At 36.8% G+C, this 12,961-nt stretch overlaps 1 protein-coding gene across 2 annotated transcripts in view; it reads left to right on the forward strand.

The window, feature by feature from the left end:
• COL24A1 (collagen type XXIV alpha 1 chain) overlaps nt 1-12,961 on the forward strand; it is a 409,345-nt gene that overhangs the window by 67,451 nt on the left and 328,933 nt on the right. For both annotated transcript variants that reach the window (XM_078451730.2, XM_078451731.2), the window contains one exon: nt 9,105-9,149. In XM_078451730.2, the coding sequence (XP_078307856.1) occupies nt 9,105-9,149 (45 nt within the window). The remainder of the gene's footprint in view (nt 1-9,104; nt 9,150-12,961) is intronic.

Raw genomic sequence — 12,961 nt, forward strand, 5'->3', positions numbered from 1 at the left:
GTATCATTATAACTGTTACTACTGATATATTATATGCCATATCCCAGTCACCCTGCTGAGCCCTATTTCTTTTCATTTTAAAAACAACTCATTGAGGGGTGCCTGTGTGGCCAGTTGGTTAAGCATCTGACTCGTGATTTTGGCTCAGGTTATGATCTCATGGTCATGAGATGGAGCCCCACGTCAGTCTCTGCACTGAGCATGAAGCCTGCTTAAGATTCTCTCTCTTTCTCCCTCTGCCCCTCTCCTGAGCTCTCTCTCCAAAGTAAACAAACCAACAAACAAAAAAAAACTCATTAAGCCAGACAGTATGTTCACTATGTCATAAATAAGTTAATTGAAGTATAAAAGGGTTAAATCACTTACCCAAGACCACACTACGATTAATTGGCTGAGTTAGGACTCAAATCCAGGCCTGTTTGACACATGACTGCTCTTAATAGCTTCAAATACTGCTTCTCCATTAATTAATTAGTTTGTTAAATCAGTATTTGTAGGATGTGTATTTCAGTACTGCTGACTGTCCCTGGCATGTGTGCAAGAGGAAGTAAAATTTTGCTTTTCATGAAAGCCAAGGGAACAGATATAGTTTTGGATGACAGATAATAATGACTTCATTATTCCTTTTCTCTGAAAGTATCTGGAAATATTAAAATTCTTCTAATATAAGTCGTACTCAAGTAATTTTGAAAATGGCTGCAAGAAAGTTGTGTTGAGAACACTCAACATCTCATGAAAACTGTTGAGATTAATAAACAGAAGGTTGCTGTTAAAAACATTCTGAACATAAGTAATATTGAGAGAAATAACAAAGTGAATAAATTAGCAGCATTGCTGTCTTTTTCCACCTTTCAGTAGATTTTTTAGTTTGCTTCTTTCTTTTTCTTTTTTTATCTCTCTCCTCCCAATTTTTTTTTAACCGGTATCAACATCTTAACAAGCAATGTGTTTCCCCAAATTGACTGGTTACATTGCCTCAACTTAGCCACCTTCATGTAATTTTTATTTTCCTAGGAACTAAAGTATGTTTTTACTTCCCACTCAGTGTCTAAATTTGTGCCAAAAGGCAGATAAGTTGGATCCAGAGTGTATGCTGTGTTGGATGGAAGACAAGAGTCATAATTCTGAGCTTGGACTCCAGATGGATTTAAAATTGTTTTTTAATATAGCAATCAGTTGCTATATTAATATTGGAAGTCTGCTATTTAAAATTGTAAGAACATTGACAGTGATTTCAATTGGAACACTTTTTGTAGGATCGAGAGGATGAACCAGATGGGAGCAGTTAAGCACATCTTAGCATAAAGGCATATAGCTCACAGCAATGGTGAAATATGAACACACATTTTAATACAGATTTTTATGAACCGTGTTTGGCAGTATTTTTCTGAATATCAAAAATACTAATTATGGTTTTTTAGTGATAATTGTAAATCAGTGCAAATTCTTAATTGTGTTTTGATGGAATTATTTCAATTACTTAAAAAGTTTTCCATTACATATGAGGAACACAGTAAATATCTTTACAAAGTTGGAAAGGAAAAAAGAAGTGAAGCATCAAGTGGAATGCATTGTGATTTATTAGTCACTCAAAAACTAGACAGCTTTTCATAACCTATTTAAAGCAAGGACAGTACTAAGGAGCTACAATAATGCTGAATGTCCATGAGAATGACAATAAAAAATCAGGATTGGCATAAAAAATCTGTGCCTGGAGAGAGAAATAAGTAGAGTTCTGCTGCTCCACAGTTGACTCTATAGATTATTTTCTCCCTTGCCCACTATCCTTGTAAAAATCAGCAAAGCTACATTGTGCTTTGGGTTGGTTCCCAGTCCAAGTATTGTACTGGACGTCTAATGCAAAGGCTGTGCATAAGGTCTGTGCTGTCTCCACTCTTGCCATCTCCTTTCTCTGCAATCCTCCGTTCCCACTAATGGTAGGGGACACTGGGACCAAAGCAGTGCAGTACTGAACTCCCCCACAGGCAAGCCAGTGGTTACCAGAGTGGTGTAATTTGCGGGACTTGGAAAGTTCCTTGTGTCCAAAGATATTTTCCTCAGTCTGGCTCTTGTGATTGACGTTTTAACATTAAGGGTGAGTTCATTTGGCTAAAAGTATTTCGGTTTCCAGAAATTACAAAAAAAAAAATCTGCGTTCTCAGAAAAAGCTGTTATCTGTCATATAACACCATTCTGAAAATTAGTTTATCATATTCTTTTTCTCTGAGAACTAGTTGAGAAGGACTATTACTAGGGTGGATGGGGCCACAGTGGAAACCGGGTACTGATTAAAGGAGGTTAGTGGGTCAGTATTGTGAGGAGGTTGGGACAAAGGTTGGCACAAGTGTGTTGTGTGCGTGAGGGAGGTATGTTCCAGGAAGAAGGGGAAGCGGGTAGAATAGAGAGGTTTGTGTGGTGTTTAATCCTGTAATGTGAGTCCCCTCAAGCTCTCCAGTTATCTGGGATCCTCCTTCAATTTATTTGTTTTTTAAAAAAATTAAACTTCTTATTCTCTTCTTGTTCTTATTTATTGCCTTGCCCCAAGAAGTGCTGCCATTCTCATAGCTATTGATTTTCATCTTTTTTTATGGTCATATTATCACTGTTTCTCAATTTTGCCATGCTTTTCTCTGGTTATTTTGGCCAAAACATGAATATAGGCCTTTGTTTGTATCCCTCAAGGCATTGTCACTATGACTCCTGTAGTGATTGACAAGTTTCATTAGAAACTTGCAACTACCTAATCTGTAAACCAATGCTCTTACATTACAGAAAAATGAAATTTACTACTGCCTTCAAACAACACTGAAGTAGCAGTGGCTAAAGAGAAATACATGAGTGACTTAGGAGTCCTTATGTAGTATCTCAGCCTAGTGTCCAGCACGTATTATTAGTGAGTGACTGAAGGTTGCTGCTCTTACGTTTCATTGATTGTGCCCTTTCACCCAGTCCTAGTGGTCATCTTTCTTCTCTTCTCTGCTTCTCTGCTTCCCAAATCAGTGTCTCTTCCTGTCTTATTTTCCCTGAGGCCTCTTATCAGGATTTCATCCCATTTTAGGTAGGCTGAGTAGAACCAGTTAACCTGTTTACTGATCTCTCAGTGGTGTTGCCTTTCACACGATTATATACATGGTCATCCCACCTTCATCTTAACTTCCCGAGACTAGACAGAAGCAAAAGATCCAGGGAGGTTGCTTCAAACAAAAGAGCAGCTTCCTTCCAGAGATAAAATCTGTCACTAACTCTCTCAAATGCTACATTTGTTTTAGTCACATCCTTTTGCCCTGCAGTTCACTCAGAAAACCAGTATTATGTAAATAAGGTATAGTCCCTGTCTTCCAGTAGCTTATGGTCTAAAGAAAGGAAACACACTAAAGTAAATTACAAAAGTGTATTATGCCATGACAAGGGCAATAATGAAGATATGAAAAGGTTATTGTAGGATGTAGTTGAGGGCAGTGGGAGAGTGTTTAGGGAACGGGGAAGGAGGCAACATCTGACCTGCATCTTGAGGATGAGCAGCCGTTATGCTGAGGATATGGTAGTTAGTGGACATGTATGCTAGCTACACAGAGGAGATGGCAGAAACAGAGGCTCACAGGCAAAGAGCAGTTCCTTGTTCCTGGGTTATGAAGTGTGAGACAGGAGGTGTCAGGAGATAAGGCTTGAGGGCTATTCAGGGGCAAACTTATAAAGGAACTTACATCACGTATCACTCACGTCTATTAATTTATCATGTAATAGAGAACTACCTGATGGGTTTTAAGAAGGGGAGTGCCGGGGCGCCTGGGTGGCTCAGTCGGTTGGGCGGCCGACTTCGGCTCAGGTCATGATCTCACGGTCCGTGAGTTCGAGCCCCGCGTCGGGCTCTGTGCTGACAGCTCGGAGCCTGGAGCCTGCTTCATATTCTGTGTCTCCCTCTCTCTGACCCTCCCCTGTTCATGCTCTGTCTCTCCCTGTCTCAAAAATAAATAAACGTTAAAAAAAAAAAAATTAAAAAAATTAAAAAAAAAAAAAAAAAGAAGGGGAGTGCCAAAGGCAAATCATCTACTCTCCAGTTTCTTTGGCACTTCTGTGGGCTCTGGAGGGGAATGCTTCTACTTTCCTGAAACCTAAAGTCTATAGAAGGAGGCCCCAGATAGAAAGGTAAGGTGACAATACAGAAGTGGTCTTATGCCATAGGAGAAAAGTCCTTATCTGAGTGAATATGTGTCTTTTCCATCTAGTGAGGGAAAAAGACTGTTAAAAGGAGAACACTAATGATATATAAAGTTGACAACATGGAGATTTTATCATAAGGTCATTGAGAATTTTTCTTAATATATATATACAGGCATTCCTCACTTTGGATGGTTCAAATATACACAAATTTCAGTTACTATGTTTAATGAAAATAACACCAGTCTCCCAACAACATGGTTCAAACTTCACTTACCACAGTTATTAACCACAATTATTAACTGCGATTAATTGCATAAAGTACAAACTCTGCTATAGTCTCTTCAGTCTACAAAACAACATAAACTACAAAAACTACGTAAATAACAGCTATGCATCAAGATCAATGACCAGTCACATCATTTCATCCAGTCAGTTGGTGATTGTTCACTGTGCATCTGTCATTCAATTCATGCAGACAGCAAAGTATGTAGTATGTTGCTTCCTTGTCTCTCAGTGATAAACCTATGTGATATGTTATACAAATGGATAATCAAAAGAGGTAACTGACCAGCAAAGATGACAACAAAATAAAGGAATCATGGTAACACAGGACTTAAAATTAGAATTGAACATAAATGGAATTATAGAAAAAATAGCTGACCCTAGAACCCTGCTCCCAGTTGAGAGACCCTAGATAATGCAGCCAGAGGAACACAGGGAAGGTTAACTTTTGGACATAAATGAGGAAAGGGTTGTGATGAATAGGAGAGAGATGTCCCAGAAGAGTAACACCAGCAAAACACCCTTCACATTAGAAGAACTTTTGGAACTATTTCATGGCATTGAAAGTACTAAGGATAAAATGTTCAAAGTTGATCCAGAGTTAGAAAGGAGTGTGATAATTTGCCAAAGCACAGAAAATATGCTTGCTCAGTATGGTAATTTATACAAGAAGGCAAGCACTATTCAAACTACTCTTTATAAATTGTTTCAAAGAAATACTTTTAGTTCTTAATGTTTTTAATCTTTTAAATTATGTTGCACCAAATATTAGTTGAACATTTTTTCATTTCCCTACACAATTTTAACTGTCAGAATTTTTAACATTTTGACAAATATTTTTAAAAGTCACAGAACATTTGTAATTTTTCCCATTATTTATATTGCTTTGCATGGTTTCAGCTTGGATGGTCAGTTTTATGGGCCTGTAGTACCATATGTCCAGTGAGGATGGCCTGTATATAAGTGGTACCACCAACTGTCTTATGGATAAACATTTTATATATGCATCCAAAATTTTAATTACTTGGGCAAAGTTCAGTATCTACTTGAAATTTCTTTCTTTCCCATCTCAATATTTATGGTTTTAATTCTTTAATTGTATCTCCCCCCTTCCCCTATCTCTCTTTCTCTCTTCCTCCCTCCCTCCCTCCCTCTCTCTCTTTGGTCATGTGTGGTTACCTATTGACAACATATTTGTTAGGGGTCAAATTTTTGTTAAAGTAAGTATTAACATGAAAGTCTCTGTTAAAATTAGATCCTAAGTCCCATTTGTTATTGTAATTCTTGGTAAGGCAGCTTTCTGTCACAACAAATATTTAGACAATTCTATGATTTATTATAATGGGTCTTTAATCTATTTTAAAACAGAGTTTGTAAATTTTCCTATTGGCATTCCTTAACGACTGTGTTCATATTGTTGTTTTGTTTTTTTTTTTCAATATATTCATCCAAGAAAAATTGTATGTTGTTATTTACTGGACTTTTTTGTTATTCTTCCTGTGTGAGTTAGAAAACAGTGACTCAAATAATATTTTCAAAAGAGTATACTATAAGCTATTTTTTAAAATAAAATGTTAGGTCCCTAGATTGGAGCTATGTCAAAATTTGAATGTAGGCATTTTTCCCAGGAATTTATTCCCTTTGCTTTTTAAAACTTTACAGACTAGTGTTTAAGTAGAATATAAATAAGGAATATAGTCACCAATATAGGGAATAGAAGGAGGCCTTTCTACAATTTGTTTTAATATTAAGAGAATTGAGATGTCATATTAGATACTTAGAATCTAATTTGTACTCAGGTTACTCTCAAATCCATTCACGTCTTTCCATCAATTCATTCATTCATCCATCCAAGTCCCTTCATTGAGTAATTAATGAGCACTTCCTATGAGCCAGGCACTATTCTAGGCACTGGGGATACCACACTGAATAGAATAGGTAAGGAACTTCAGTTTAAACTCTATAAGGAGCTCTACACTGTCTCTTATTCCTCCACTCAAATCTGATTTACAATTATCTTTTACTAGACTATAAAAGCCTCCGACCTGACCCATTCTTTTCCATTTACATATCTCAGAGTCCTCATCTTTGATTTAGATCTTATGCTTAAATCTGCTTTTTCTCTGATATATACATCAGTCTTACTTAAATTCTTCCTATGCCTGGATGGCCAAATTAACTAATAAATATGCCTTTGTTTTTCATTCAATGAAGCTAAATTAAAAAAAAAAAAAAAAGCAGTGGCTTTCTTACAGATCCAAGTAATCATAGAATGCTAGCTATAAAAGGAAATTTTAAATAATTTTACTCACTGCCATCATTTTTACAAATATAGACTTCAAAGCTCATGATGTAGCTAGTTAGTGGCAAAACTGGAACTAGAACTCAGCCTACTTGGTCTGTTCTTTATTATTGTTAGCAGTGAAAAGACAACCAGAACATTTTGTTTAACTCAGGCTCTTCTGGTTGCAAAGAATGGAGAGTTAGGCTATCTCAAGGAAGAGAAAATTCTTTCAGTCCTGTCTGTAGTATTAAGGGAAGCAGGGACCCACGGAATCTGAAAATAGGTGCTGTAATGTAACTTGGTCTTATGGAGACAAGCACTGATTCAAAGCAGCTCTGAGTGGTGTAGCTGCCTTAGTCTGTGGATCTTTTACTGTACTTTTCTAGTACTGCTACTCTCTGTTCTTCCCACATATGCCCTTTTGTGTTATCTCTGAGAACAACTTTCTTAACATAGTTTCTGCTTATTCTAAATTCTGTGTTTATACTTTGGCTTTCTTGTAACGTCTCAATTCCCCTTAACCTTTGAGAATCTTTCCCGCTTCAGCCCCCTACTGCTTAGTACCTGAATTTTTCTTTCTTTCCTTTTTAAAAAATAGTTTCAGTTAATTAAAAAAAGAATTTGACTGACCCAGCTTGTTCCTAGTTAGGCAAAACTCTTTATTCCGAGTGACTTCATTGCCTTCTGGCCAGACTTTGTATTGGCCTCCTTTAGATCAAGTGTTGTTTCCTGTGGCTGAGATGAGCAGGAGTGAGTTCATGAAGAAAAGATCATGACTGTTGCTGCCCCTTTATTAGAGTCTCTGGATGAGAAACAATCCCTTCAAAGGAAATTGTACATACAGAAGATACCATGTTTAACATGCCTAGTTCACTGTTATAAACTGCTTCAGGAAATGTAAATTAAAGAAGTTATACTTTTTTCATCATGGGCTAGGGGAGGGAGGAATCTCTGGCCAGAAAAACAGGTGGTAGCCAAAGAAAGGGAAGCATGTAGTTAGACTCAAGCATTCACAGAAATAAAAATAAATAAGTAAATAAATAAACACATACTTTTTCAAAAAAGGTAAAAGAGATAAGCCTATGGCAGAGGTTTCTCTACCTATGTGCCTCTTACCTTGGCTTCTCGTTCGTTACTCACCTTCCTGACACTTTCTCAGGAGCTGCTTAGCTCCCACCTTCCTAGAGCTGCTGTCTCATCGTAGGGAGCCACCACCACCTTGTTACTGCTGAGGACATTTTTTATGTCCTATTATAAAAAGTGAAGAGGAGCACCTGGGTGGCTCAGTTAGTTGATCTTCTGACTCTTGAGTTCAGCTCAGGTCATGATCCCAGGGTTGTGGGATCAAGTCCTGTATTGGGCTCTGCGCTGAGCATGGAACCTACTTGGGATTCTCTCTCTCTCTTTCTCTCTCTCTCTCTCTCTCTCTTCATCTTCTGCCCCAACTTTCTCTCTCAAAAAAAGTGACTTAGCTTTGACGATATTTTTATTTGTGGAATCTCAGGTGACATTTGGACGACTGAGAACAATATATCTCATATTTTGTAATTAGGCTGATCTTTAACTATCTTAAAAAAATGTAAACTCAGAGCAAACTTGAGCTAAAAGATTGGGTATATTAGATGCTGTAGGTAAATGAGTAACTTTAATAATGCCATGATTTATGAAATATTTAATTTCTTTGGTTGATCTATCTTGGTGATCTATAATTAAGGTTTGTGCATATCGATGAGAATGTTTCTTTCTTCCTGTCCCTTCTTTTAGCCTTATTTTGCTCACAGATCTTTCTAGAAGAGAAAGGATATTATCTATTTTATATCTTTGGGTATTAATAATGGAGATTAAATACTTGATTTTGGTTATAGTATATGGAAAATTTTTTTGTTACTGATTTTTTAGCTCAATAAAGTCCCTTTTGTCATAGGACCTGTGAGTGGCCTCTTTGATTTGTCTTAGCTCATTCATGGAGTGTGATTACAATGATTTGGATTAGAGAAACTGCCTGGATGTGGTCCAGTTTTTCAATAATTACAAATAGATTTTGTCTGAGAGCATTTTGCTTCAGCATTAATAAACTAAAACCAACTGTTAAAAAGCATCAGTAAGATTTAGCAGATCCATTGCTGGATACCAGCTTTATATAAAAGATGCTGTTCTGTATTCTTTTTTCAACACTATGGTACCATTTCAGTTGATAGTAACAAATAATTCAAATAACGCTCAAATTGAAGATTAGTAAGTAATAAATTAGTAAGAATTAACATTCATTTATGAGAAAACCAAAAATTGGGGGGGGAACCAACTTGGCACCTTTGTTTAGTTTTTTTGCTTGTACGAATTTACTGTTCATAACATGTTTTCACCTTTACCATTGCAGGGTCTCAAAGGCCATCCGGGGCTCCCAGGTCTCCGAGGTGAACCAGTAAGTACTTCGTAAAACTTATATCTTCTACAGTAAAAAAGACACACATTAGGGACTCCTTGAGAGATTCTTTTTCCCCACTTATTTAAGATTTTCTTCTCAATTATTTTCAATTTTTAGTGCAGGACAAACTTTTTAAATTAATCACGTTATAGTTTTGTTTTTGTTTTTTCCAAACCCCTGATTGACTTTAACTATCTGCCTAACATATTCCAGCACAGCAGTTCTTAAACTTAAAAAAAAAAAAATTTTTAAGGGGCACCTGGGTGGCTCAGTCGGTTGAGCATCTGACTTCAGCTCAGGTCATGATCTCATGGTCCATGAGTTGGGGCCCCGCATCGGGCTCTGTGCTGACAGCTCAGAGCCCGGAGCCTGTTTCGGATTCTGTTTCCCTCTCTCCCTCCCCCTCCCCCACTCGTGCTCTCTCTCTCTCTCTCTCTCTCTCTCTCTCTCTCTGTCTCTCTGCCTCTCAAAAATAAAGAAAACTAATAAAAAATTTTTTTTAATAAATGAATAAAAATTTTTTAAGTTTATTTTGAGAGAGAGAAAGCACAAGTGGAGAAGGGGCAGAGAGAGAGGGAGAGAGAGAGGGAGAGAGAGAGAATCCCAAGCAGGCTCTGCAGAGTGAACCCATGAACCATGAGGTCATGACCTGAGCCGAACTTGGATGCTTAGCCAACTGAGCAACTAGTTCTTAAACTTTTGAGGTTCAAAAGCCCCTCTGAGAATGTCATAAGTGCTATGAGCTCTTTCCCCAGAAAACACACATATTCATGCATATGCATGTACCTGCACATGTGCATACACACAACTGATTAATTTGTATTTTTTTGTTTTTATATTTTCTTTCACACATTTGATTTTTTATACAATTTCAGGGGCTTGCCTATTTGCAAAAGCCTGTCCATAGCTGTTAGTTTCCTGACCCTTGCATGAGGGAATGTAAATAAATTTTAATAAAAATCCAAATTAGAATAGCACATATGCTGTTGTCCATTACACACATATTTAAAAGCCAAAATAGTTTGGGAGCCTTGTAGTTTTTATCATGTAATTCTTTGTCTTCCCCACCAGAAAACAATATATATCATAGGGAGAAAAATAAAGCCATTTCTTTTCTTTTCAACACAATGTGTACTAGGTCAGTATGAATAAAGCAATGAAAACTAACTAATTAGAAACTAACTAAGGTGAGGGACACCATTACTGGAGATTCAGCAGAGAGTGTCCCTTACAGTACACTCTGTTCAGTCCCTGAGGCACAATTTTTCAAAATTACTAATTACTAATTACTAAATATAACAAGTGATGCATGTACCTGTAATAGGTGTAATCTCAGTTTCTTGAATCAAACAAGGGCTGGAAAACATTTATGGGGAAAAAATCAGAAAGGCAGGAGGGATTAGTCCCCAGGGAGAAAAGAAAAAATTTCTAGAAAACTGCTTTGGCACAAATGTATGAATTCTAATGAAGAAAACCTAATTATTTCACAAGTAAGTGAAAAATTGACCCGTCAGTACTAACGGGTGTTCTCACAACTATATAACCTATATAACCTCATAGCCCTATAACCTAGTTCTTAGTATATTGGTTATTATTCTGAGTGAAGTATGTGTTTTAGAAGCGTCTAAAATCAATTTTAAAGGTTGGCAAATGTACTTTAGAATCAGTTATTGCTTTTCATTCTATTTATTTCCAGAAAAAAGGGCAAAATTGGTGTTAACTGTGAAATACAATTAAAACCCTTTTGCATTTTAACTGTGAAAACACTGTAGAAATTAAGAGGATCATAACTAATTTGGTAGGAGATGTTTACTTCTGGAAAATTTATAAGTATCTACAAATCGGTGGACAAACATTTGGAAAATAATTGTATCATCTGTGCAAGCTCTAGTAATAGGAACTGCCATTTATTGAATCTTTATTAGCTACTGAACTGTACCTACTATTAACTACAACTTCTAGTACTATAATTATTTATTGAATATTTCCACATGTTAACTAATTTAATACACACCAACACTAAGAATTATTGCAGTTTACCCACTTTTAAATATATTTCTACACATTGTTCTGTCTTCTTTACACAATAATCCTGTGATCCCGAAATTATTATTCTACTTTACTAATTCTACTTGGTAGCAGTGCTGGGATTCTCGATGAAGTCTGATAGTCTCAGAGTGTTTGCTTTTAATGCTTGAAGTTAGAAGTAGGATTGGGGCAGGTTTCCTATTCCTTATTTCTGCAGGGTCTAAAGATACAACTTTGTGTCTAAACTGCTCCATTCAATCTATAGATTTAAGTGGGCCACATTTTGTTTTTAACACGTTTAAGTGCATAGTGAATTGAGTTGTAGTGTTTGTTTTGAATTTCATTTGAGCTTCTGTGGTTGTCACAGTGATTTTAGGGTGTGGTTGGCTTAGACATGTTTATGCCATGTAGGATTATGCTGAAGGCTTACTTGTTTACTTTGTTTACTGCTATTCCAGGATAGCAGAATTTAGGCATCCAGCAGAATTCTTTTGTGTATTTCTCTTTGCAGCTGGAATGTCTTAAATCTCTACGTGTTGCCTTAATACCCGCTATGAAAATCCATTCAAAGTCAGATTTCCTTTATGTCTTAAAACAGATTGCTTTTTAATAGAGAGCTCAATTTACCTAATTTGGCTAGGAGAGGAATGAAAAGGATGATGGTTGGTCTTAGCCAGTGACCTACAGAATAAAAGCAGTCTTTTAAATCTGTTTCACTTCTTTCTATTGGCATAACCAAATAGAAGGTTTTGTGAATGTCTGGATATAGGCCTGTGTATTTTACAATTGGATGAGGGATAAAGGAAGCTGTTGTAAATAGACTGGAGCAAATCTCGTAATTAGAGATTTAATTTCCTAATTAAATTAGAATTTCCTTAGAGTAATATTGGAAGTTATGTGCACTTTAGCACTATACCAGGAAAGCAGCCTGGGATGGTGGTCTCTGGAATTAGACTTGCTGACTCAAATCTTGGCTTCCCACTTATTGTCTGAGTGACTTTCCACTGGTGACAAATGCTCTATGTTTCATTTTTTAATCTGTAAAATAAATAATGGTACCTACTTTCTAGGGTCTAGGCAGATTAAATAAGATATTACATATAAAATACTTGAAATTGTGCCTGGCATAAGATAGGTGCTAAATGAATGTTATTATAGGAATATAATATTATATATATATATATATATATATATATATATATATATATATATATATATATATAGTAGGAAGGCAATATTTAGTATGTAAATATGGTTTTGGAAATTCATAGGCTAAATCTCTCCAAATGTAGATAAGAATTTTATTCTGCAGGGGCACCTGGGTGGCCTATCCGGTTAAGTGTCAGACTTCAGCTCAGGTCATGATCTCACAGCTGGTGAGTTCGAGCCCCGCATCAGGCTCTGTGCTGATAGCTTAGAGCCTGGAGCCTGCTTCGGATTCTGTGTCTCCTCTCTCTCTGCTTCTCCCCCATTCATGTTCTGCTGCCTCTCTGTCTCTCTCAAAAATAAATAAGGATTCAAAAAAAAAAAACAAACAAAAGAAAAAGAGGGGCACCTGGGCGGCTCAGTCGGTTGAGCGTCTAACTTCGGCTCGGGTCATGATCTCACGGCTGGTGAGTTCGAGCCCCGCATCAGGCTCTGTGCTGACAGCTCAGAGCCTGGAGCCTGCTTCAGATTCTGTGTCTCCCTCTCTCTCTGCCCCTAACCCACTTGCATTCTGTCTCTGTCTCTCTCAAAAATAAACAAACACTAAAAAAAAAAAAAAGAATTTTATTCTGCAA

This window comes from Panthera onca, chromosome C1, assembly GCF_046562875.1.
Source record: "Panthera onca isolate mPanOnc1 chromosome C1, mPanOnc1 haplotype 2, whole genome shotgun sequence".
NCBI classification, from domain to species: domain Eukaryota; kingdom Metazoa; phylum Chordata; class Mammalia; order Carnivora; family Felidae; genus Panthera; species Panthera onca.